The 26,049-nt window shown below is 40.4% G+C and overlaps 2 protein-coding genes across 2 annotated transcripts; both read left to right on the forward strand.

Annotated features, from left to right (window-relative positions):
* Positions 1 to 15,482: 15,482 nt before the first annotated feature.
* Positions 15,483 to 17,867, forward strand: LOC121726109. The gene is made up of 3 exons (XM_042113343.1): positions 15,483 to 15,741; positions 15,927 to 17,484; positions 17,849 to 17,867. The coding sequence occupies exons 1-3, from the start codon at positions 15,483 to 15,485 to the stop codon at positions 17,865 to 17,867; spliced, it is 1,836 nt and encodes a 611-aa protein (XP_041969277.1).
* Positions 17,868 to 19,631: 1,764 nt separating this feature from the next.
* LOC121726599 (phenoloxidase-activating factor 3-like) lies at positions 19,632 to 25,354 on the forward strand. The gene is made up of 7 exons (XM_042114026.1): positions 19,632 to 19,733; positions 20,180 to 20,313; positions 22,279 to 22,396; positions 23,011 to 23,148; positions 23,626 to 23,798; positions 24,163 to 24,274; positions 25,119 to 25,354. Exons 1-7 carry the CDS (start codon positions 19,676 to 19,678, stop codon positions 25,310 to 25,312), a joined length of 927 nt encoding a protein of 308 aa, XP_041969960.1. The 5' UTR covers positions 19,632 to 19,675; the 3' UTR covers positions 25,313 to 25,354.
* The last annotated feature ends 695 nt before the right edge of the window (positions 25,355 to 26,049 follow it).

Here is a 26,049-nt window from a genome sequence, read left to right on the forward strand (position 1 = left end):
AGTTGGTTAGAATTGCCTAGCGCAATTTTAACTGGTCTGTGGTCCGAGTTGAGGTTAATGTTTTTAATTAATGCGATATCAATAACACTAGGGCTATGAGTAAGGTTGTTACTACGGCTAGCAGTGTCGTAGCGAGTGGGGTCGTTAGGGGCTAAAATTGCAAAATTTAAGGAGTCGCTTAAGGCGATTAATCTAATGCCATTCGTATTTGAGATGACATTGCCCCACTCTGTGTGTTTGCAGTTTAGGTCGCCGGCAATGATGACGGCGTTGCCTAAGTTAAATAGCGATCCTAATTCGCTAGAAGTTATGGGCATTTTGCTGGCTAAATAGGCAGATACTATTATGATGGGTTGATGGTCTGTCATGCTAATGTGACAAATAGAAGTTTCTAAATTAGTTAGGGATGGGGGTTCTAGGGGAACACAGTGCAATGATTTTTTGTAATAAATCATTGTGCCACCGAGTTGGGATCGGGTTCTGTCATTTCTAACTATTTTATAGTTAGCTATTTTGGGGCTTTTTCTACTAGGCTTAAGGAACGTCTCCTGAACTAGTAAAATATCGACATTGTGGTTTAAGACGAATTCGCGGATTTCGTCTATATTATTATGTATGCCGTTTGTATTAAACGTAACTACCTGTAGGGAGCGCGGTTTTATCCTTCCGGTGGAATCCATTAGTTAAACGATAGTGATAATTGGAGAGAATTGATCCTGCGGATCAAGTCGTTGTAAGTCGACAGACAGGCGGATAATTGTGAAATAGTCCTAGCCGTCCGTAGTCCGTAAGAGAAATCGGCTACCTCTGACGGGTTTATGAGGCTTAGGAAATCGGTCACGTAGCCTAGGTCGTCTCCGTAATTGGAGGTTATATTCGCGGGGGGAGTGGACTTTTTCGCGGGGGGCGCGGGTTTTGCCACGGGTGATGCTGGCTTTGTCGCAGGGGGCGCGGGTTTTCTCGCGGAGGGCGCGGGTTTTTGCGCGGCGGTGGGCTGGGCCCTGTTGGGGGGCACGGGAACGTTATTAGGGGTACTAGTGCTGTTCACCCAAGGTGATTTAGTGGGAAGCGGAGCAGGGATAAATCTCTGCTTTGTTTTATCCTTATTGTTTATCTTTGTTTGAGGCGCAATTCGTCTCTTTACTTTGGGTGCTTTTACACACCCTCTGTAATTAGCCGGATGGCCTTGTGTTTTGCATAGCACACAGCTGGGAGGTTCGGACTCCTCAGCTGGTGCTTTGCGTGGGCAGTCAGAGGTGCCGTGGTCTCCGAGGCACTTGACACAGCGCGGTCGGGCTTGGCAGTTTCGCGCGGAGTGCCCATAAAGTTGGCACCTAATGCCACAGGTGCCAGGGGTTCCTCTTTTACGGGGGGGTTCCACGCGTATGCCGGTTATGTTACATACGGCGCGTATGTTAAAAATTTCCTTACCCTCGGGGGTAAGGGGGAGAATCACTAGTACCATGTTGTACACGTGTTTTTTGACGGGGTGGTACATCCTGTGTACCTCAGTCGCGGGGTAACCTTGGGCTATTAGGTCTTCAAGTACATCCTTTTCGGTGATGAACTTGTCGACACCTACTATGACGACGCGGAGGACACGTTCGTCCTCTAAGGCATAGGTGTGGTAACCTATGTTTTTTCCGCGGAGGAACGCAGTAAGGAGGCGATGGTCCTGAGGTGTTTGGACCTGGACCTTTATCCCGGTCGGAGTTGTAGTAGCCGACGAGTAACGGAGCTTTTTCTCGTTTATCGCGGCGGAAATGATGTTCCATTTCTCTTTCTCCTGTACTATGACAGGAGGAGGCATTTTGGGCGCGGGTTCCGTCTCGGAAGACAGAGGGGCCTGAGACGGAACTATTTGCGAGGCCTGCGAGGCCTGTGATGCCTGAGGGGCGATCGGGGGGCGAGTGGGGGACGCGGCACTACTAGTCTGCACGGACGTCGCGGGTAGCTCGGGCCTAGGGGCCGGTTTAGTCTTTCTAGCCTTTGGTTTTCCGGCCTGTTTAGTCGGGGAGGATAAGACTGGAGAGGAAGAGCCTTCGGCGCGCTTTCTCTTCTTCGTCTTTTTACTGACGACCGTTGTGAAGTCACCTTCACCAGGGTCAGTCTCTTGCTCCGAGCAAGACATCTCAGAAGGAGACGAGTAGGTAAGTCGGGGGACCACTGACTCTACGGAAGTCACGGCAGTGTCACAGTTGGGAGACGCGGGGAAATCAGCATCGTGACTTCTCACGAAGTTGTCCCACCTTGGTTCCTGGTACCTGACCAGGTGTCACACTTAGAGCTACACAAATTCGCAGGTATTCTCAGTACACGAGGCACTACTAATAACCTATGGTTTTATCCATCAGAGAGTAAGTTATGTCTTATCCTTCTGGGATCCAGGTCTATAATTAGAAACATATGGTATTATTAGTATACGGTAATTAGAAAAAGTTAGATTTTCTTGAAAATTCTGAAAACCGACACAGTTTGCAAAAACTGGCTCAGGGCAAAGTACGTAGGCCAAATTACTTTCTAGATTGACATGATCAACATACAATCTAATTATTTAAAAATCAAGTAGCAAAATAAGATTACGGTAAGTAATAAGAATAGTTCGCAACCAAAGCTACGGTAATTAGATACTCACGTGCTTCATCGGCGGCACACTAACATTAACGACGTGGGACCGCTGATGGGCCGTGGCACACGCTAAGGAGAAGTGACCCTTTAACTTGTAATGTGCCAAATCATGTTATTAATTGGGTGTGCAGCCGAAAACAGCATGCGTTACGGTAATTAGAACTTTTGATAGAACAAGCGATTATTTCATGAAAACTCGATATTTTCCAAAAGCAGAGTGTCAGCTAGAATATTATATCTACCTACCTGTTACCTGACAAAGCAACCAGTTTATTTTAAAGGATTTATTTTATTTTATTTTTCGTGTATTCTTGGAGTCTTTATAATATTATGTTTTTCCCTTTTTAGGATATTCCTGTAGAAGAGGCTATACTCCATGAAGATTTCACTTCAAAACCAAATGTGGACAACAACATAGCTCTTCTGCGCCTTCACGATCCGATCGACTTTACTTTTAGTAAGCTTTTAAAGACAACGTTACTCATGTAATTAATCATTATAGACGCGGTCGATTCAGACCGCAAAGCGAGGCGTAGATTCATGCATTTCATTGTATGGTTTGACAGACTTCTATTACGTGAGACGCAATTCAATACAGAAATGCATATCTACGCGTCGCGTTGCGGTCCGAATTGACCCTAACGCCTCTAGTCCGCTGACGCTGCGAACTGCGAAACAGCGTCGAACCTACTGTCTCATCCGCCACACGACAATGCGTTATAATATTGCATCTCGCTCTATTCCTGTTTCGCAGATATTTCGCAGTTCGCAGCGTCGGTGGACTAGAGGCGTAAGTGGATGAAATGGGTAACAATTTGAAAACTTTATCTTTTTGCATAAAATATGGCTGAAAAAATTAATTAAAGAAGGTTTGTTAATTAAAGATATTCAAGGTTTGTGTTTAAAAAATAAGGGAAAAATCCACGTATGTCTTCAATTATTATCTAAGTGTAAGTACTCACATACGGTTTTGCTCGATCGAGCAAGGCTAGTAGAGTAAAAACCAAGGCTCGGGCTTTCGTACACACATTCAGCATTGCTCGATAGTTTTACTCCTGTTCGAAAGAAATTAGCTACGAATAATAAAAACTAGTGTCAAAAAAATTGACAAGCCGGCTCGATTCAAGCCTTCAAACTGGCTCGATGCGAGCCTTCGAGCTGTGAGTTTTGCCAGAGTAGACAGAATGATAGAGTATGCCGACTTAGAACTGATGTTGAAATTTTTAAATTTGACGTATTATGATGAAAATCGTCGCTAGGGTTGTTAACTTGTTACCTACGAATTTAAAAATATGACATATTCGATGTACGTGTTCCTCTTTGGTCGTATTGTTGTTTGTGTTTTGGCACATGTGATTAAAATCGTCAGAATCCAATTTTGAAATCTTTATTTTAAATATTTAAAAATAAATTATATCAGCCAGCGCGAGGCACAATCCGTTCATAATCCTAGTGAAACCCGACGAATTTGACAGATATTGAAACCTGTCCGTTTCTTTGCAGTCGAACTACTGGTAGTTATGTCTATTGTGGTTTTGCGGTCCACACGGTGGTTTTTGCTCGATTTCGAGTAAAACTATCGAGCAAAACCGTATGTGAGTACTTAGCATTAGATGTCTGTTAGTTATTACAGGTCAAACAAAACATATAATTATAGTTGGCCAGTTACATTAATATTATGTACAATAACATAATTAATAACAACAAGAATATTGAGATATACTTATTTTTAAAGTTGTGTTGGTTATAGTGCAGAATAATTCCTATCAACAGGATAATACGAGTATTATATCCCAATGAATACCATCTAGGAGTGTCCTTTTGGATGAGGCCGTCAATATGAGTTCAAACATGAAACCTCCACTTTGGGTTAATAATAATATGGAGCTCGGCTCCTATAGAATCCAGGTGATGCTGCAGTAGCAGCATGCAAAAATTTATTGGTTATCTACGTCTTACTAGTTGTCGGAATTAAATTGAGCCCAAACACGAAACCATTGCTCTAAGTTGGTGAGGAGTTGGGTATCCTATTGATTACCAGGTGATGCTGCAGCACTAGGTCAATTTTCCATTAATGTGTACTTAAATATTCATAAATGTCACGAACTAGAATGCAATAAAGCCCACCAAACGACTGCAAGTTGCTAATCGGCCCTTCACGAACCAGATGAACCGCGATTTTTCAGCATGGAGCAGGCTGATGATGATGAACTATAGCTAAGAACACTCTCAATTAAATCAGCTTTCAAACAAAAAAAACTAGATCAAAATCGGTCCACCCGTTTGGATGCTACGATGCCACAGACAGACAGACAGACAGACAGACAGACAGACAGACAGACAGACAGACAGACAGACAGACAGACAGACAGACAGACAGACAGACCGATAGACAGACACGTCAAACTTATAACACCCCTCTTTTTTGTCGGGGGTTAAAAAGTGACGCATGAAATAATTTACAGGCGATTTTAGTTAGAGTGGACTTAGGCTTTTACGAAAGCGTGGACTTACCACAAAACGAAGAACCTTTTCTTCAAATCCTATATTTCTTGCATGCAATATTGATGATCTTCTATGAATAAAAGAAAATTTGTGAATAATTTAAAATAACTTTTTCGCTAACTTTTAAGTAACATTTTGTATGATAACTTTTCCAGAAAACGTGGCTCCTATATGCCTCCCGGTGTCGAACACACTGAGGAGCGTGTCCATCGACGGCAAAACAGCGACTCTCGCAAGCTGGAAGTTCAGGAGCGCAAACTCTTGCGAACTAAACAGAATCAGCCTTCCATTAGTTACCAGAGATGAGTGCGTCAAGAAATATGAAAAGTATGTTAATTTTTGTTATACTTATACTTAATTAAAAAATTACTTTTCACACATAATATAGCAGAAACAGCAGAACAAAGATAGGACGCTACATGTTCCTGTTCAATGAAATTTTAAAAAATATAGTCATTTCTACTAACTGGTCACAAGAAGATCATTGCAATCATTGCATCAGATCACAAGCAGATCATTGCAAAATTTGCATGAATTCAAGAACACATATTATTGTTCGCTAGGAATTAGGATTTGAACTCACTGAAAATTTAAAAACGCACTGTATTTTTTTAGGAGTTCAAAAACCCCTAAAATAAGCGTCAACCACATTTGCGCTGATGAGAAAGTGGAAGATGCCTGCGGCATCGTCTCCGGGGATCCTCTGATGCTGGAGACTGGTGACAAGGGGGGACGTAGGGTGGTGCAGTACGGGATATCCTCCCACGGACCCATGCGCTGCGGGACCGACTACCCTGGGATTTACACCGACGTCTCCAAATACATGGACTGGATACTATCCAACATGAAAAAGTAAATGTAGCTGCACTGCGCACATAAAATGAAACCATGACGTGAATTTTGTGATTTCCTAATAAACTGTTTAAAAGCTTACAATTTTTTTCTCCGACTAAAGCTTCGGCCAAACCTACGCGACAAAGTGACTGTGAAGCAGGAGTGAGGAGCGTCTGCAACGCGGGACGTTCGCGTCGGCAGAGCGGGAATAATCTACGGTTTCGCACCGTAGTCGCGCAGGTGTGCACACCAGTTTCGCGTTGCAGTCGCTACCGTCCCGCGTCCCACATTACTGACGCGTCAGTTTGGCCGAAACCTGAGAGCTGGTACACATTGGGCGTTTTGAAGCGCGCGCTTTGCTAACGCGCTTTCAAAACGCCCAGGCCTAAGGGCGAGGCCAAACGAGCGTAATTTCGGTCGCGTAAATTATTCTTCATACTAATCACGGCTCACAAAATTACGCTCGTTTAGCTTCACCCTAATGGCGACGACCGTCAACCACAGAGCTGTTTCTGCGTAAAGAAAAAAAATCGGCCAAATGCGAGTCGAACTCGCCCACGAAGGATTCCGTACCGTTTAAATAATGCAAAAGTAAGAAAAAAATGTATTTTATTTTTTTTATTAAATAAGTATTTTATTTTAATTTTATTATTAATTATGAAAGTAAAAATATAATTATTAAGGGAATTAAAGAGGCAGTTGTAAATAGCAGTTTTGGTAACTTGAAAATTATAAATGGCAAGTTTAATAACTAGTTCAGCAGTTAAAACTAAGCAGTAAAGTAAACAAAAATAAGTAATAAAAAGTAATGAAATGGATCAGTGAATCTTATATCTTTAAACGAGCAATTCTTGTATATAATATTATATTATAATTGGAAGCTCGGAATCTGCTCCCAACGATTTTCATGAAATTTAGTATATAGGGGTTTCGGGGGCGATAAATATATCTAGCTAGGAATCATTTTTAGAAAATGTAATTTTATTCGTGTTTTATCGAATACCGAGCAAGGCTCGGTCAAATAGCTAGTATATACTTAATTGAGCAGGAAAATAATTGCATGAGCGGTTAAAATTATTGAATGAGCGGTTACGCGTGGGCAGTAATTAATCCGAATTTGTCATTAAGAAATCTCATTCTTAGCAATGAGGTGGTAAAATAAAATAAAAAACATGCCAATTTTTTTTTTCAGAAAATTGAAATCCTTATAAAAAACATACCTTACCTAACTAAAAAATCGAATTTAAAAAAAACCTAACCTTACTAAAAAATCGATGTTAAAAAAAACAAACCTAACCTAAGGGCGACGGGTTGGCTGATTCCGCGTTCTAATTTTGCAAACGGCAAACCTAATATATCCAATTCATAGATATACTGACTCAATAAATAAATGGTTATAATTAGAAATAAAGGATAAATGTAAAGCAAAGAAAAGAAACAAATTCATGTAACACGGCATAAGATCCAACCCTGAATTTGAGTTGGTGTTACTGCTCGCTATAATCTGCCGAACTATTTATCGAACCGCTCATTCCATCATTTTTAGGATTCCGTTGTCAACAAGGAACCCTTATAGTTTCGGTCTGCCCGTCCGTCTGTCTGTCCGTCTATCTGTCTGTCCGTCCGTCCGTCTGTCTGTCCGCGGTTTTGCTCAGAGACTATAGGACCTACAAATCTAAAAAGATCTTTAAAAATATTTTTTTTCAGGTACACATCAACCGGGGATGAATTTTTTTCCCCACCGTGTGGGGTGTCGTTGGATAGGTTTTTTAAAAATGTTATGAGTATTTGAAGATCATGTTTCGATTTAGGGATCCATTTGTGAAATATGACGTTTTAAAGTGGAAAAAATCCTTAGAGTTCAGTGCCCCCCCCCCCTCTACCAGCTAAACGGTTGCTTCTGGAAATGTAAAAAATTTCACGGGAAAACTATCACGGCTAAGAATACTTCATAAGTTATTGAGTAATTAGTCGATCAACTAAAAAAATGTATTCGGAGAAATATTAAAGGAACTTTTCATTCAAATTCTTTTAAACGTAACTGAGATGATGTTATTAGTAGTATAAAACACGTTATAAATGTACATTCATTGACCAGAAAATAAATATCAAATGCGGTACTACGCAACCCTATATTGCGCGTGGCCCGACACGCACTTGGCCGGTTTTTACCGCTCATTCAGATCACAAACTATATAGAATACCAAATTCAGATATTGGACTGCTCAATAATTTTTTTTATGATAAAGTAACCGACTAATTGATTTTCTATTACTGTCCATGTTTTACTGTCGCAATAATTAACCGCCATTAAATTAAACTAGAGATCGCCCAATGGTCGAAATTCGACCTTAGTTTCAACGACATTAGGACTACTACCTAGGTATATTTTGTAGAAAATATTGACTTTATCATTTTTTTTTTCAACTCTTGTCTCTGGGACTTAGCTGATCTCAGACTGGCCGTGTAAGCATTGTCTAATACTATCTTAGATTCAATAAAAAAACTATAATCCATTTTCAATTTGTCAACTTGATGTCAACAGACTTCAACCATAAATAAAAGAGTATAATTCGTATGTATAGGCTTGTCACTCAAAAATCTGTCATTTCTCATGTGTGTGTGTTGTAGTGTGTGTAATGTTTTATTTGTTAAAAAAATGTATGATGAAAGCCTAATTTCAAAATAATATTAGTTCGATGCACTTCTTCACCATATAAACTATAACTGTGCAAAATTTAATGCACCTACGTTTCCCCATTTTTCGTAAAAAGGGTTACAAAGTTTTTCGTTCGCGTATTAATATTATGATAACTGCTCAATATTTTTATTAAAAGCTTTTTTAATACCTTTTTAAAAGCTTTTTTGTTTTAACTTGCTCTGTATGTATGTTCGGGTGAAATTTTGGAACTCAATTTTGAAGCAGACATATTTAACCGATTGAGCTGAAATTTTGCATAGATGTTTAATTTGAATGATAATGCACGATATGGTAAGTGACATCACTCTTAATCCAATATTTATATAGTTATTTTTAATATCTTGGATGGTCAGCCAGACCATCCAAGATATTAAAAATAACTATTCCCCTATTTTGGATATTGTATGTGGAATGACATTACATTCGTTTCCGAGTTACTTTCAAATTGGGAGAGCCATGCTTCGGCACGAATGGGCCGGCTCGACCGGAGAAATACCACGTTCTCACAGAAAACCGGCGTGAAACAGCGCTTGCGCTGTGTTTCGCCGAGTGAGTGAGTTTACCGGAGGCCCAATCCCCTACCCTATTTCCTTCCCTACCCACCCCCTATTCCCTTCCCTTCCCATCCCTACCCTCCCCTATTACCCTATTCCCTCTTAAAAGGCCGGCAACGCACCTGCAGCTCTTCTGATGCTGCGAGTGTCCATGGGCGACGGAAGTTGCTTTACATCAGGTGACCCGTTTGCTCGTTTGCCCCCTTATATCATAAAAAAAAATAATCTCAATGAGCCCTTTCATTTGCTACCCATACTGCAGAAGTGCATTAAAAATAACTATTCCCGTATCTTGGACGAGCCGCCATATTGGATGTAGAATGACATTACATTCGTTTTCAAGTTACTCTCAAAAAGCATTTCATTTAAAGCACTTCTGCAATATGGGTCTCAAATAAAATTGCTCATTAAGAGTAAATTGAAAAGTAATAGAGTCGTGTCAGAGTAGACAGAATTATAGTCGCGTCGTGTCGTGTCGTGTCGTATTATGTCAAGTCATATCCAGCCGGGTTTTAGAAAATGCCCTTTTGAATCCGGTCACTTTTGTTAAGTGAAAATCTTTTTAGTCACGCAGAAATAAACGGAATATAACAACTTAAGGCCGTCCCCCGAGCAAACGACCTTGCCGCTTTGCCGAGATCGCACCAAAACCTTATTTTTTTACTTATCTAATAGTTCAAAATTGTCCTAAAAAAATGTAAAACGGGGAATATGTAGTTTATGATATTGTCGATCTATTGACGTGTGTTTCAAATAAAAGTAATTTGTAAATACTAAAAAGATGCTGAATGTATGCTTGAATTTAATAAATTGGTTTTACTTTATTAAACAAAAACAGAAAATTTAAAACAGATAAAGGAATGTTGATATACTTACTGAAGATTATTGCTGTATTTTTATTATATCTTTGTAGCTTTCAAATTATGAGTTTATAAGGCTTTAAATACGGTAATTTACGGAATCTCCATAGGGAAGGCCCTTATACAACAAAATATACTAAAAACAAAATATAAGTAGTTAATATTTAAAGAGGGCTCCCATACAACAAACTTGATTTTTTTTGCCTTTTTTACTCGATATCAATAATGGTAACAGGCACTAACAGGTAGGCACTCACTAAATCCATTATTATATGTGTACTTTATTTATGAATAAAAATATTAAAATAAAATGAAAAATAAGGGGGCTCCCATAAAAAAAAACAGAATTTTTGGCCTATTTTTGCTCTATAATAGTACGGAACCCTTCATGAGCGAGAGCGACTCGCACTTGGCCGATTATTATTGCCTAAAGATGTGCGGGTCCCACGGCACGAACCTTTGTGCGCGTGAAAGTGACAAAAGTAAACGCATCTTATTTTTTTTATGTATTTATTCAAGTATTTTACAAAATTGTTTCAAAACCGCCAAACTGCATATCAGTTTGTATTAAAATATGACTTTTTTTTATGAAATAAGGGGGCAAACGAGCAAACGGGTCACCTGATGGAAAGCAACTTCCGTTGCCCATGGACACTCGCAGCATCAGAAGAGCTGCAGGTGCGTTGCCGGCCTTTTAAGAGGGAATAGGGTAGGGAGGGTAGGGATGGGAAGGGAAGGGAATAGGGGAGGGTAGGGAAGGGATTTGGGAGGATAGGGAAGGGAATTGGGCCTCCAGTAAACTCACTCACTCGGCGAAACACAGCGCAAGCGCTGTTTCACGCCGGTTTTCTGTGAGAACGTGGTATTTCTCCGGTCGAGCCGGCCCATTCGTGCCGAAGCATGGCTCTCCCACGTATAAAACTAGACTATTAGTAGGTATCTTGAGTGTATAAATTAATCCTTGTGATAAGCTGTTGATAAGTATATTATAATATTATGTTTAACATATTGAACTGCAACGATAAGGGGTCAGCCGTCAGGGTGACAACAGGAAATAACGGCCATTTGAAAACGCGCAAACGTGCATGTTTAGATTAAAACTTAAGCATCAAAATAATATATTTGTATTTATGTCTCAGGAATATCAGTGTGATTCACATTTATTATTTTAGAGACAGACAGACAGGTAAAAACATTTTTAAAATATCATGTCGTGTGTTAATTTAACATTAAAAATAATAATTAATCAGATACTCCGCCCCACTCAGATTCATAATATTCGTCTCTGAGTGGAGCAGTAATATTGGAGTCTACGGGCTACGGCGTAGCACCTACGACGTAGACGCTGGCCTACGAAACGTATTTTGTATTTAGTGGTATAGGGCGTGGCCCTTGAGTAGGTCGTGGCTTCGATTCCCGCGTTGGACAGTTATTGAAAGTTTGCTGAGCACAAAGCAGGCTGATTGTATGACAAGAAAGTGAATTTACAAAACTAACGAATGTCATGTGTCTCACTGATAATTAGTATCAGTGTTATATAACAAAGGGCTACTGCTGCACTCAGCGACGAATGATAAATTTATTATAATCAAAGAAATCTCTACTTTATTACTGTTATTAAATCTGGGGGCACGGCAGTAAGGTACATTGTGTTTTCATCGCATGAAAACACAATGTACCTTACAATTTATACATAATTATTATATTATTAGATTGTTTAGTCTATTGCGCTCCATGCGATTGATGCAGGTCCGTAGTGCTGTGTGATACTGTATAGTGTTATACTAAACAATCTAATCGTGCGATATCCAAGTCGATCTATTTATTTAAAACGTAAAATATTTTTAATATTGATATGTTAATAACTTACGTACTAACTTGAGACAGAAGGTCCCCTAGGTAGGGACTGAATAAATTAACCGACTTGATATTGCATGGATCTCATAAATTTTTACGGTATAAAAACTGAGTTGCGAGACTTGGTTTTTTTACAGGATGTTTTTGATGGGATAAAGATTTACATAATCACCGTACATTATATTCTGTCAAAATCTTAAGAAGTCAATATTCGTCTCTGAGTGCGGCAGTTCATGTTTGTAAACGTGAACTCGGCTAGGAGTCATTGGAGTCATAATGACGCTTACGATTCTCTGCTGACTTAAGAATCCATACTTCCATTATAAACCTGTTTCCGCATACCGTCGAACCGATTTTTTGTTGGCATGGAATTTTTTTGACTCCCAGGAAAGGAATTAGGATACTTTTGTCGCTGTAAAATGTACGGTTCCATCGCATTAAACATTAATGCTACGGAGTCGCAGGCGTCATCTAGTAGACTATACTCTATGCTTTTACGGAGTCGAAATCTTCGATGCCGCAGAAGGAACTTTTAAACAAGCGACTTGTTTCGTCCATTTCTTCCCTCCTCGCTATTATCGAGCGATGGAGAAGTATGGAGAATCTGTCAAAAAAGTTGTGAATAGCCTATTAGGCACTTTATCAGAAAGTGGTGAAACAGGCCCTTAAACAAATAAATTAAATATTTAAGGGGGGCTCCTACACAACAAACGTAATTTCTTTGCTATTTTTTACGAAGGCACTTGAAATGTTCACAAAATACTGAATTGTATTTATACTATGTCTACGCCCAACGCGAGACATCACTAGCGCGACCATCCCATCACTAGCGCGTCGATCCCAACGCTGGCGTTTCCGCCTCCGCGCCGCCATCTTGTCAATGAATCGAACCTCAAGAAGATATTTTCAATAAGTGTAAATCTTACATATTAACATATGAATAAAAGTTGTAAATTTACTTGTAGACTGGTTTTGTGTGCAAATTAGTATTTCTACATAAATCACGCTTCCTAAGAATAAACATTTGGCGACCGTTTGGATCACGAATCTGCAATCCCGGGAACTATACCTGACGCTGCACGTCTACTATTGGCTTTTCGTTGATGAATATCAACCTATATTGTGGAAGGAGCCTGCGTGTATGCTGCCCGGCCGATAAAAAGCTAAGTCCTATCCTATAAAAATATCCAAATGTCCTACTTCTACACCACCACCTCGTGGCCTATCATAACTTAGCCTTGTTTTTGCCTATTACATGACCTATTTCATATAATTCCGTTTGGTAAATAAATATTTGTCTGCATTAAATATTATTTCATCGAATAATTTAGCTCTTAAAACAATGCACGCCGTTTTACAATACATTCTTGCATTTTGAAATTTTGACATTTCTTTGGATTTGTTTCAAGTCTTGCATTTTGTTTGCGCCCCCGAATGTTCTGCCTTTGCACTGCCTTGTTTTGCATGTTATATACCCCGGTTTGGGCCGACTATTTCAGCGCAAGAGGTGCCCGTGCCCATCTTTGTGGCCAGTGCCCAGAAAGGAGTACTGTGCCTGCCCACGAGTCCCGAGCGTGCTTCCCACACCCGACGCTTCACGTCGCACGCCGCTTGCTGCCCCCGTGCTTCGCTGACGCCGATGGAGTGACGGTAACTGCAGACCAGAGGAGCGTGAGATCTTTTAATTTATTGTCTGCCTATTATATATTTATTGTCTGCCTATAACTCTATAGTTACAATTATTATTTCATATTCAATATACTCTAATTCAAGTGTTTATTTCATAATTTGAATTTCACAATGTCTGCGGAACTCACAACATTAATTACAAAGCGCGCTAGTATAAGAGGCAGATTAACTAAGTTTGAAAACTATCTTGATTTATTACAAAAAATGCCAACTTTAAGTGAGTTGCAAGTGAATGAGCTATCATTAAAATTGCAAACATTTCATGATTTAAAAACAGAATTCAGTTTGCTGCAAGATCAAATCGACCAAATAAATTTTGATAATATTGATGATGAAGTTGATGAAAGGGACAAGACAGACTCACATTTCATAAAGGTGATTGCTTTAGCGGGAACTATTTCTGACAAATACAAAACTATACAAAATCAATCAGAGTCTGGCTCTGGCTCATTTCCTAGTGTTCATCGGCCACATCATCAACCAAATTTTAAACTTCCGCAAATACAAATTGGTAAATTCAACGGAAACTATTCCAAGTGGCTTGATTTCCGGGACACTTATGTATCTTTAATTCATGAGAACGACAGCTTGTTGCCTGTCCACAAATTTCATTATCTCAATTCATATTTGGATGGTGAAGCGGCCAGAGTCCTATCTAATCTTGAGGTCTCCAATGCGCACTATCAGGAAGCTTGGGACCTGCTATGCCAACGTTATGATAATAAACGCTATCTGACTAATAACCATCTCAATTCTTTATTCAATATAGAACAAGTGCAGCGGGAATCAGACAAGTCATTGAGATCTTTAGTCGATCAAGTTAATAAGGACCTCAGAGCGCTGTCCAGTTTAGGCCATCCTACTCAGCAGTGGGACACTCTGATTATCCATATTATCACAAATAAACTGGACTATCATACAAAACGCGATTGGGAAGAGCACCGCAATACTATCAATGATATGCCTTCTCTCAGTCAGTTGACTAAGTTCTTACATGACCGAGCCGATGTGTTAGAATCCTGCCATACTAAAAAACAATCTTATAATACAAACTATCATGCTATAAACAATACAAACAAAAACGAGCGATCTTATAAATCATTTTCGTGTACCACACAAAACAATGATGATAATGGCGCGAAAATTCAAACACCCTGGGTATGCAATTATTGTTCGGGTGACCATAGTATTTACAATTGTTCAAAATTTCTATCCCTATCAGTAGAACGACGAAAGATGGAGGTGATGAAGTTAAAGCTGTGCCTAAATTGTTTAAAAAAGGGTCATTCACTCAGAGAATGTCGTCGAGGTCCATGTCGTGAATGTCGTAAACGACACAACTCACTGCTTCACATTCCACTTTCGCAGCCTGGAGGCTCGAGCATCTCTGCGCAGTCAGCTCTCACCGCTGACGACAATGATGCACCAGCGCAGGGTGTTTCTGTCAATTTTTCAGCCTCGCAGACTGCCTATCAAGTTTTACTGTCCACGGCTATAATCAAGGTAACCAATCCTCACAATAACAAAAAATCTACGGTGCGATGCCTCTTAGACTCAGGCAGCCAAGGCACATTCTTAACTAAGGCGTTACAACAAAAACTAGAACTAAATTCTATCCCCACAGTGCCTATTAAAATTATGGGTGTTGCAAACATCCCATGCGGCTCCATTTCAGAACGAAGTGTAGTTCGCCTGAACTCTCTCTGCACTGACTACAATGTAACGCAAGCCTGCGGCGTACTACCTGAGCTCACCGATAATGTACCTAAACAATTTATCGATAAAAGGTATTTCAATCTCCCGCCTAAATTACAATTGGCCGATCCTACATTTAATATCTCTGCCCCAGTCGAGATGCTGATAGGCGCAGACCTATTTTGGCAAATTGTGGGCAACGAACAGCGGTGTCTCGGTGCTAACTTACCTTACTTGAGAAGTTCACAGTTAGGCTGGTTAATATCTGGCCCTATATTTAGTAACGGTGAACCAAGGAGCATTAAATGCAATTTCTCAAGGATCGACACATCTGACAATCTCAACGAGAAAATTTCTAGATTCTGGGAGCTAGAAGAACTCCCCAAGAGGCCACTGCTCAGCAGCAGCGAGAAGGAATGCGAGCAACACTTCAATACACACACTTCTCGCCAAGAAGACGGCCGTTTCATTGTAAAGCTGCCATTCAAGGACTCACTAGACAATTTAGGCGATTCCTACTATCGAGCCAGGCAAAGATTTCTATCACTAGAGAGAAAATTTCGCAAAGAGCCAGAACTCAAAAAGCTTACTCTGAATTTATAGACGAGTATGTAGAGCTGGGCCACTGCTCGCCCGTGGAGGGCCGGCCATCGCATGCGCGCCGCCACTACCTGTGCCACCACGCTGTGCTGCGCACGCAGAGCGAGTCTACTAAGCTGCGCGTTGTGTTTGACGGCTCCGCGCCCACCTCCACCGGCGTCTCCATCAACGATATCCAGCACACCGGCCCTAAAGTACAAGATTCTATCTTTGCTATTCTATTACGTTTCCGCACGCACAAGTACGTACTAGCCGGCGATATAAACAAATTCTTCCGCCAAGTCCTTGTCTACGAAGACGACAGACAGCTACAACTGATTCTATGGCGTGAAGATGAAAAGAAGCCATTAAAGACAATCAGACTGAATACTGTCACGTACGGCTTTGCCAGTGCAAGCTATCTAACTACAAAATGCTTATGGACACTAGGAGAAGAGTGTCGAGATGAAACAATAAAACAAATCATTCAAAAGGATTTTTACTGCGATGATATGTTGACCGGCAGCGACACGAAAGCAGATCTATTACACATTCTGAATGCAGTCACCACTCACTTAAAATCGGGCTGCTTCAATCTGCGGAAATTCAAGTCCAATGCACCTGATATTTTCCCCATCTCGACGGTCGACTTGCAAGGAAAATTGAGCTTGAGTGACGCCTCGAGCGCGCTCGGCTTGGGTTGGAGTCCACAATCAGACGAGCTATACTTTACTATCGAAGCTCCGACCTCTGGCTCGCTAGAAAAATTTACAAAGCGAACAATACTATCGTCAACATTCAGTATCTACGATCCACTCGGCCTCCTGTCGCCGTGCACTGTTCAGCCCAAACTGCTCATGCAGCAGCTGTGGCGGCGTGGGCTGGACTGGGACGTGCCGGTTCCTGACGATCTACAAAAGGAATGGAAGAAAATCACGGCCAGTCTCTCATCACTAGCGAACATCACAATCCCCAGGAGAGCCTTGTCTGGAGATCCAGTCGAAATACAATTACATTCGTTCTGCGAAGCATCAATGCATGCCTACGGCGCATGCATCTATCTAAGATGTAAAGACAAAGAAGGTATCATATCAGTCAATCTACTATGCGCTAAATCGAGAGTGGCACCTACCAAGCCACCCCTCACGATACCAAAATTGGAGCTACTTGGAGCGCTACTCGCTGCTAACCTAACCAAGAACGTTCTCGAGTCACTGCGCTGCTCTATATCGTCGTGCACACACTGGTGCGACTCCAACGTCGTGCTCGCGTGGCTCCACAGCAGTCCTAGCAAACTGAAGAGCTTCGTCGCAAACAAGGTTGTGGAGATATGCGAGCACACCGTGCTGTCGGCGTGGCGCCACGTGCCCGGCGCCGCCAACCCCGCCGACGTGATCTCCCGCGGTGCGTCTGCTGACCAGCTAGCTGCGCACGAGCTGTGGTGGTGCGGACCCCCGTACCTCGCCGCGGACGATTCCCAATGGCCGCAGGCTCCATCTGAAACAAAGAAACAAGATGACGACTTACCTGAGATTATAGTCCTCCCTTCGACGAGCTCCGACTGCGACGATCTATCTATCCCGTTTGAAAATTTCTCTACACTAGGGAAACTTCAGCGAACTTACGCCTACGTTCTACGACTAAAGCACAACCTGAAAAACAAAAACAATAAATTATCAGGTCCACTCTCTGTACAAGAGATTAATAATTCATTTTTATTTCTAGCAATACGAGCACAAAAGCAATCTTTCGACAAAGAATATCATGCACTATCTACAAAGCAAGATATCACTTCAAAAAGCAACATTCTATCACTCAACCCGTTCCTCGATAAGGAGGGAGTGATGAGAGTAGGTGGTCGACTAGACCGCTCCACCTATAGCCATGATAAGAAGCACCCAATTATTTTAGACTCTACTCACCATTTTACAAAATTAATCTTTCAGCATGAACACGTCCGCCTGATGCACGCAGGTCCCCAGCATCTCCTATATTCTATTCGTGATTCTATATGGCCCGTGTGCGGTAGGAGGCTAGCTCGCACCACTGTTCATCGCTGCGTAACTTGTCGACGTCATCGAGGACAAACTCTGACGCCCATGATGGGTAATTTGCCCCAACAACGTGTCACACCCGCACTTCCTTTCCAGACCATCGGAATGGACTTCGCAGGACCGTTCAATATTTCAAGTAAGAAGGGTCGTGGCGCTCGCCTCTCCAAATGCTATCTGTGTCTATTTATCTGTCAAGCCTATAAATGTGTACACCTAGAGGCGGTAAGCGAATTATCTAAAGACGCCTTTTTACTCAGCTTGCGTCGATTCATCTCCCGGAGGGGGAAGCCACTTGAAATATTTTGCGACAATGGTCGAAACTTCACTGCAGCTTCTAAAGAAGTAGGTCAATTTCTTAAAAACAATTCTAATGCTATATCTGATCTTGCAACTAACTTACACATAAAGTTCAATTTTCATCCCCCTTACGCTCCACATTTCTCTGGTCTGGCAGAGGCCGGCATAAAATCGGCAAAGCACCATATCAAAAGAGTTATGGGCAATTCCAATCTTACTTTCGAAGAGTTGTCCACACTTTTCGCACAGGTCGAAGGCATAATGAATAGTCGCCCGCTGTCCCCACTATCTTCCCATCCTACAGACTACCTTCCTCTCTCCCCTGCCCACTTCATAATCGGCCGGCCGCTAACATCGGTACCGACGCCTGCCATTGACGACACACGCCCCAGCCGGTCCCGCTATGAAACGATCGAGAGGATGCGCCAACAATTCTGGCAACGCTGGCAACACGAATACATCAGCGAGCTGCAACAGCGTACAAAATGGAAGCGAAACATGAATACGCTATAAGTAAATGACATGGTCTTGATACAAGAGGACAACGTCCAGCCCCTCAGTTGGCGCCTCGGACGCATTGAGAAACTTATTCCTGGAAAGGACGGAATCTCGCGTGTCGCTGATATAAGGACAGCGAGAGGAACAATACGCAGAGCTCTCACTCGTCTCTGCCCACTACCAAATGAAAACTAAATACTAACCTGACAGCATCAAGAAGCTCACTGGAAACCTGCAATAAACTCTACTACTTAACTACAGCAAACTATATTCTACAACTACTTTCTACAAGATATCTAGCTGCAAACTTACCTTTAACGATGACTACACCTACACCTACTTGGAGGTGACCCCGCAGCACCTGGAAAGAAACTCACCAGCTGCCTCGTCACTTTAACCCGGCCCGGAGTATGTCTACGCCCAACGCGAGACATCACTAGCGCGACCATCCCATCACTAGCGCGTCGATCCCAACGCTGGCGTTTCCGCCTCCGCGCCGCCATCTTGTCAATGAATCGAACCTCAAGAAGATATTTTCAATAAGTGTAAATCTTACATATTAACATATGAATAAAAGTTGTAAATTTACTTGTAGACTGGTTTTGTGTGCAAATTAGTATTTCTACATAAATCACGCTTCCTAAGAATAAACATACTATAATAATAAATAATACAATAAAAATAAAAAATTACTCATACAAAAAACACATTTTTGCTCTACTATTAAGTAACTAAAAGTTTTAGTACTCTCAAGGAGGTACAATTAGTCCGAAAAGTTATTACCTATTATTAATTTAAAAGCAATCATTATTCATTTTATTATTGTTATGCACTAGATATCAGTAGTCCACATAATATTATCATGGTCAGTTAGTTTACACTATAAGTTCAACCGTTCTGGTCGTGGGTTGCATCCTTTATAAAATGGTTAAATATATATTATTCTTAATCCTGTTATGGATAAAAGTTATATACACATTAAGTAAGTTAATATTTAATTATTACTTCTCTGAAGCTCTTTATTTTATCTAAAAATATAAATTAACGAATTTTGTCGGCTTTTGTTTATGATATGTTACTTTTGGGGAAATAACTTATTCATATTAACATACCTAATTAAATATTTATTATAAATTTTGTTGGTCTTACTAAAGCTCGAGATCAGCCGAAGCAATTTAACTAATTTTTGTCTTGAATATTCATTTTTGCCCAGGGGCGGATTATATTAGGTACCTATCAGAAGGAAAGTGGTCACGCGTTCAAGCGTTCTGCTTTGTAACGTAATACAACATAAAGAACGCAAAACTGACCGCTTGAACGCTTGACCGTGACCGCTCTCTGTCTGATAGGTCCCTGAGGAATACTGATACGAATTTCATCGGGTCATCTAGTTTAAAGTAGGTATAAATATTTTTTATTTATTTTCAGAGCAATGTGATGACTGCGTGTTATACACCTCATGTCCGAATGCTATGGAGCTGGTCAGGCGCCAAGTGCACGGTGACATTTTCAAGACTGCTTTCTGTGGATACGACATATCACAACCTAGAAGTCCACCCATGGTAAGTTATAATTTTTTGTTCCTTATAATGCAGACTAGAATGATCCCTAAAGGGAATATAAAAATAAATAATATAGGATGTATTCTGTCCCCCGGTTACAGTATGATCCAATGTATGATCTTTTAGAATTTAGAATAATCAGTAACCGATTTGATAACTAGGAAACTTTAGAATAAATCGTTCATGTTCCGATCGAATTACTTAGCTGAGGTTTACTAGGTTGGGGACTCAGGCATTTTTTTTCGGAGAAAATGTAAATAATTTGAATTATAATAATAAATTATAGTATAGTATTTTATATAACATAATTATTGTGAACTCTTGTATGTATTTGAGTATATTTGTGATGCTAATTGCTATGTAAGGCTAATAATTATGAATAATAAAATCTATTATATACAGCGGGGCTAAAATGGTCGCTTTGGAGAATCATATTATGAATCATAACATGATTCATATTTTTAAAAACGCGAAATGCAAGTCCGCTTGCAATTCATGTCTAGTAATTCGTGCTAATTTGACATTTGTCAGTTTGACAGTTTTGACAATTCATTTGCTGAATTGATTAAGAGGAATTGCTAAATGTTACCATTTTAGCCCCGCTGTACTCGGCGAAACATGGCGGAAGCGGTGATTGACTCCCTGTCAAAGACTTGTCATTTTCTATATAAACCGCGATTGACAATGAAGTGTCAGATGTTCCTGGTCCATTGTCAATCGCGGCTTATATAGAAAATGACAAGACTTTTGATAGGGAGTCAATGACCGCTACCGCCATGTTTCGCCGAGTACAGTATAGTACCTAACCTATAACTTATTACTTATCCTACTAATATTATAAAGGCGAAAGTTTGTTTGGATGTATGGATGTGTGGATGTATGGATGTTTGTTACTCTTTCACGCAAAAACTACTAAACGGATTTTAATGAAACTTTACAATAATATAGCTTATACATCAGAATAACACATAGGCTACAATTTTAACCGACTTTCAAAATGGGGGAGGTGTTATGTTCGTTTTCTTATATTCAACGATTACTCCGCCGTTTGTTAACCGATTTTCAAAATTTTTCTTTTGATATATAGGGTATCATCCCAATTTGGTATTATATTCACAAAGGTGGTGATCTGATGAAGGATCCATAAGTAATCGACGGAACTCCTCAAAACTTATAGGGAAACATGTGGTGACTTCGGTTTCGTAAGAAGTATTCTAAGCATATGCTACCAACAAGTAAGATTTTGCACCGAGATATACCTGGTATACCGTGGTTCTGAAGGTGCTGAGAGAACTCCTGATTCTTTATAGATACAAGTTTGGGAGTTTCGTCGTTGTTTTAAGAACAGAAAGCATATGCTACTATGCAAATTACATTCATCATCATCATCATCATCATCATCATCATCATCATCACTTATATATCATCACATATTATACCATTTCATAGTCTTTTAGATCGAGACTCGAGTTTATCAAGCGATAATTTAAAAAAATCTATACCTACCTAATATTATAAACCTGAAGAGTATGTTTGCTTGAACGCGTTAATTTAAAAACTTATCTCAGTATTAGATAGATCATTTATCGAGTAAGACTATAGGTTATATTATATTATCACGCTAAGACTAATACGACCGAAGAAACTCAGGAAAATGTAGGAAAAACGGGGGAAATATTTTTTATGGGAAAATGTACGGTTTCTGTAAAATTCCTAATTTACGCGGGCGAAGCCGCGCGGGACATCTAGTTAGTTACTGAATTTGTTTTATTAAAATTTAGGCGCACGACATTGCGATTCTAAATTACAATGAAAAGGGATTTTACTAAAAATAAAAATCCGGTGTTACTGTGGACATGAGCCCTAAGTGGCCACTCCACTCGGTAGTTATAGGCTTTTAAACTGTCTAAACTAAGGAAACCAGGTAAGTGTGCATTGAATTAACTACATTTTTATTTCGTTCAGGTGTGTTGCTCTGACTTCGCCGCCGCTGCGGGTAACACAGGAATCGAAAGTATTGGTGCCCGAATTGGGGCTCCTGAAAGTGACCAAGTGGAACGTACTAGTCCTACTGCTGCAAGAGGTATATGTATGCAGAAATATGTATCATCGTCAATCCTATTAAACACCTTATCGTCTCTATATCGTCAACATTTTGGACCGCAGACCGAAGACGGACTGACCGACATGACGTTTATACTAGACTGCACAACACCATAAAATAATAATATTTTATAACAAGACATCCTATTATATAAAACCCTTAGGGTTGATTCAGACAGCAACGCGACGCGTAGATGATATGGATTTGATAATGCAAGACGTCTCATGCAATTGAAATCTGTCAAATCCATACAAATTTATGCCGCGCCGCGCCTCGCCTCGCCTCGTCGCGTTGCGGTCTGAATTGATAGGAGGAAAATGGTACGAAATTCACCCGATTTAATATTATAAATGCGAAAGTGTGTCTGTCTATCTGTCCGTCTGTCTGTCTGTTTGTATGTTACCTCTTCACGCCCAAACCGCTGAACCGATTTTGCTGAAATTTGGCATGGAGATACTTTGAGTCCCGGGAAAGGACATAGTATACTTTTTATCCCAGAAAAATGTACGGTTCCGCGCGATAAACGAATTTTGGCGCAACGGAGTTGCGGGCATCATCCAGTAAAAAATAAACATGCTTAAAATTTGATCCAGTACCGATCGAAAGTCACCCCAATGTTCGACTGCTGCCCGACGCCGACTGCGGCGACATCGACGGCAAACGCGTCGTCGGTGGAACGATTGCAGGACTTTACGAGTTTCCCTGGATGGCCCTGATCGCAACACGCACTCGTAAGTGTAAATGCTATCGAAAACACAATAATTATTGTGAAACGACAGCCAAGTTCATTTACCATTCATAAATAAAAACTAGGCTTTTACATCCGTTGTGGATGATTTATACAGTATTTTTCAGAGCGAAGTAACCACTCCCCAAATACTGTAGTGCCTGGGACAAGATTTTTAAATGTCCGTATGGTTGCCCAAGCGCATACGGCATTCTCGCATCATAGTCGGCCTAGTCCAGAGGAATGAACTAGTTAATAACGTCTGGGACCAACTATGTGCGGGTTTCCTCACGATGTTTTCCTTCACCGTGCGAGCGTCCGTATTATGTACTTGAGATCAGAAAATGTCTCATAGGTACACGCCTCCACCCGGGTTCGAACCTGCACCCTCTAGGAGTGCGAACCGAAGGTCTACCCATTAGGCCACGACGCTCCTCGTAAATAAATAGGAATATGGATATTCACTTTAACTTGTTTCCAGGCAGTGGGCTAGACTTTTCATGCGGTGGCAGCATCATCAACTCGAGGTATATTTTGACGGCAGCACACTGCATCCACAACATAGCTGGCGTGAGGGTCGGCGATTACGATATAACGAGTACCACGGACTGCCAGGGTTCTGGAACTGAATATATTTGCGAGACACACTATCAGGTATTTTAATTACTAATACCATTTTTTCTTACAGACAGTATTTTCGACATCGGTTTGCAATAATCGCCACGCGCCAGCCTCGCCCGGTTAAACTGAAATTTGAAATAGTAGCCAAGTTCTCTATTGGCATGGCGAAATATTTCTAAACCTAAATTAATATAATAGAAAAAATATGATTTGACTGCAGAGTGTCAATGGTTCATCGACACTCTGCAGTCAAATCATATTTTTAATTTTATCCCACAAAAACACACTACGAAAAATACAAAGTTTTTAGTACCTATGAATTTTGAAATTAGTCCTCAGTCATGCGTATATATCATAAATTACCTACTACCCTTCATAAAGTATTTATTGTCCTCAGGATATTGAGGTTGAAGAAGAGATAGTGCACGAAGGCTGGTCGACGTCAAACCCAGACAAAATTCATGATATAGCTCTCTTGCGCCTCAAGGAACCAGTCGATTTTTCACATCGTAAGTTAAACTAGTATATTTTTTAAAAGTTACTTTTCCAGCACTGCTTTTCTTACGGCCATTCCCAATATTTGGTCTATCTCTGGTTTTGCCCTACTAGAGATAGGAATAGCTCACAATTGACATAAAATATATGTCTCTAATGTCTAATGTGAGCTATTCCTATCTCTAGTAGGGCAAAACCAGAGATAGATTAAATATTGGGAATGGCCGTTAGTGAACTCAGTAAACTCCCTTTAGAGGACACGTACACACCCTAAACTATTATCTCTTTATTTTGACCATAAAGTTAATATACCTAGCGGAATAGAGCAACAATCTCGAGCTGTCCAACGAAACCGAAATTGGTTTCATCTGTGTGTAAAAATATGTGTACGTATACACTTACACAAGCATGATTGAGCATGTTTTCTATGAGATTAAATTGTCAACTTGCGGCACGTGCCGACTGAACGTCAAAAAAAGAGTGCTGCTGTCATGTATCACACGTCTCTTTTTACCACGCAGTGTTACTGATAGTGACATCTCTCTTGCCCAGGCCTTTGTTTCTCTATTCCGCTAGGTATATTTACTTTATGGGCCCAACGGACGTCGACCCGTCATAATATGTTGTCAAAGGCAGGCTATCAGTTATCTCTTTTGTTTAAAATCTCAAAAGGCAGGGGAGGTCATCGAAATATTTCCATCTTCATACTTTAGGTAATATTATTAAAAATTGCGAAATGTGTACGAAAACGTATTTACTTTCTACATAATTAAAGGTAAGTATAAATAAAAAACACAGACATATCAGAGCAATATTATATTTGTAACTTAATCGTATTAATGCCCGTGGTTGTTACAGGAAACGTGGCCCCTATATGTTTACCAGCAACAGAAGAAATGAGGATCATGTCTTTAGACGATAAAAAGGTGACAGTGGCTGGTTGGGGAGTTACGGAAACAGGCAGGGATTCCAAATTGCTAAGGAAGGTCGACATCCCTATTGTGAGAAGGGATACATGCTTGACTAAATATGAAAGGTATGTTACAGGCTGATGTCAGATATAAGTACTCGTATAACGGACAGACAGACAGTAAAGTGACAGGGTCCCGTCATTAATAAACGGCCTTAATAAACCGTTAAAAAACAAACAATAATAATATGTACTCGATACTATTTTTGCCATTGTAACGAGTATAAAATTTTTAAGTTTGCCATAGTATAAAACACTATAAAGTACCGCGCTGCGCTGAGTTGGTTCTCAAAACACGTTTCGCGCAACGTAGCTTATATTATTAGCTCAGCGGGGCTAAAATGGTCGCTTTGAAGAATCAATATATGAATCATAATATGATTCATTTTTCTAAAATCGCAAAATGTCAAATTAGTACAAAAATTTCTGCATTTTTGTACTGATTTGACATTTGCCAGTTTGACAGTTTTGACAATTTATTAGCTGAATTGATTGAGAGGAATTGCTAAATGTGACCATTTTAGCCCCGCAGCTCCGATCGCAACCATTAAGTTAATATACCTAGCGGAATAGAGCAACGAGCTGTCAAAGGAAACCGAGACGTCTGTGTGTAAAAATTTGTTTACGTATACAATTACACAATCATCTTTCTAACAGATTAAATTGTCAACGTGCCGATAAGTGCCGACTGGACGTCAAACAGATGAATAAAATAATAATATGATCTTGTATGAGAACTTCATGTCGCTACAAACCTACCGAAACCAGTTGTGCCGCCGCGACAAGTATGTTGTTGCTGCGTGTCGTCCACCAAGCGGT

Source organism: Aricia agestis, chromosome 4 (genome assembly GCF_905147365.1).
Source record: "Aricia agestis chromosome 4, ilAriAges1.1, whole genome shotgun sequence".
NCBI lineage: Eukaryota > Metazoa > Arthropoda > Insecta > Lepidoptera > Lycaenidae > Aricia > Aricia agestis.

Excerpts from the sequence above, each read along its gene's own strand:
- LOC121726109 (XM_042113343.1), top strand. The coding sequence starts at position 15,483 with ATGCTGATAGGCGCAGACCTATTTTGGCAAATTGTGGGCAACGAACAG. Across the intron at positions 15,742-15,926 it reads CAGCAGCAGCGAGAAGGAAT|ACGAGTATGTAGAGCTGGGC; the intron begins GCGAGCAACACT and ends CTGAATTTATAG.
- LOC121726599 (XM_042114026.1), top strand. The coding sequence starts at position 19,676 with ATGGTTAAATATATATTATTCTTAATCCTGTTATGGATAAAAGTTATA. Across the intron at positions 19,734-20,179 it reads AAAAGTTATATACACATTAA|AGCAATGTGATGACTGCGTG; the intron begins GTAAGTTAATAT and ends ATTTATTTTCAG. Across the intron at positions 22,397-23,010 it reads TAGTCCTACTGCTGCAAGAG|TACCGATCGAAAGTCACCCC; the intron begins GTATATGTATGC and ends AATTTGATCCAG.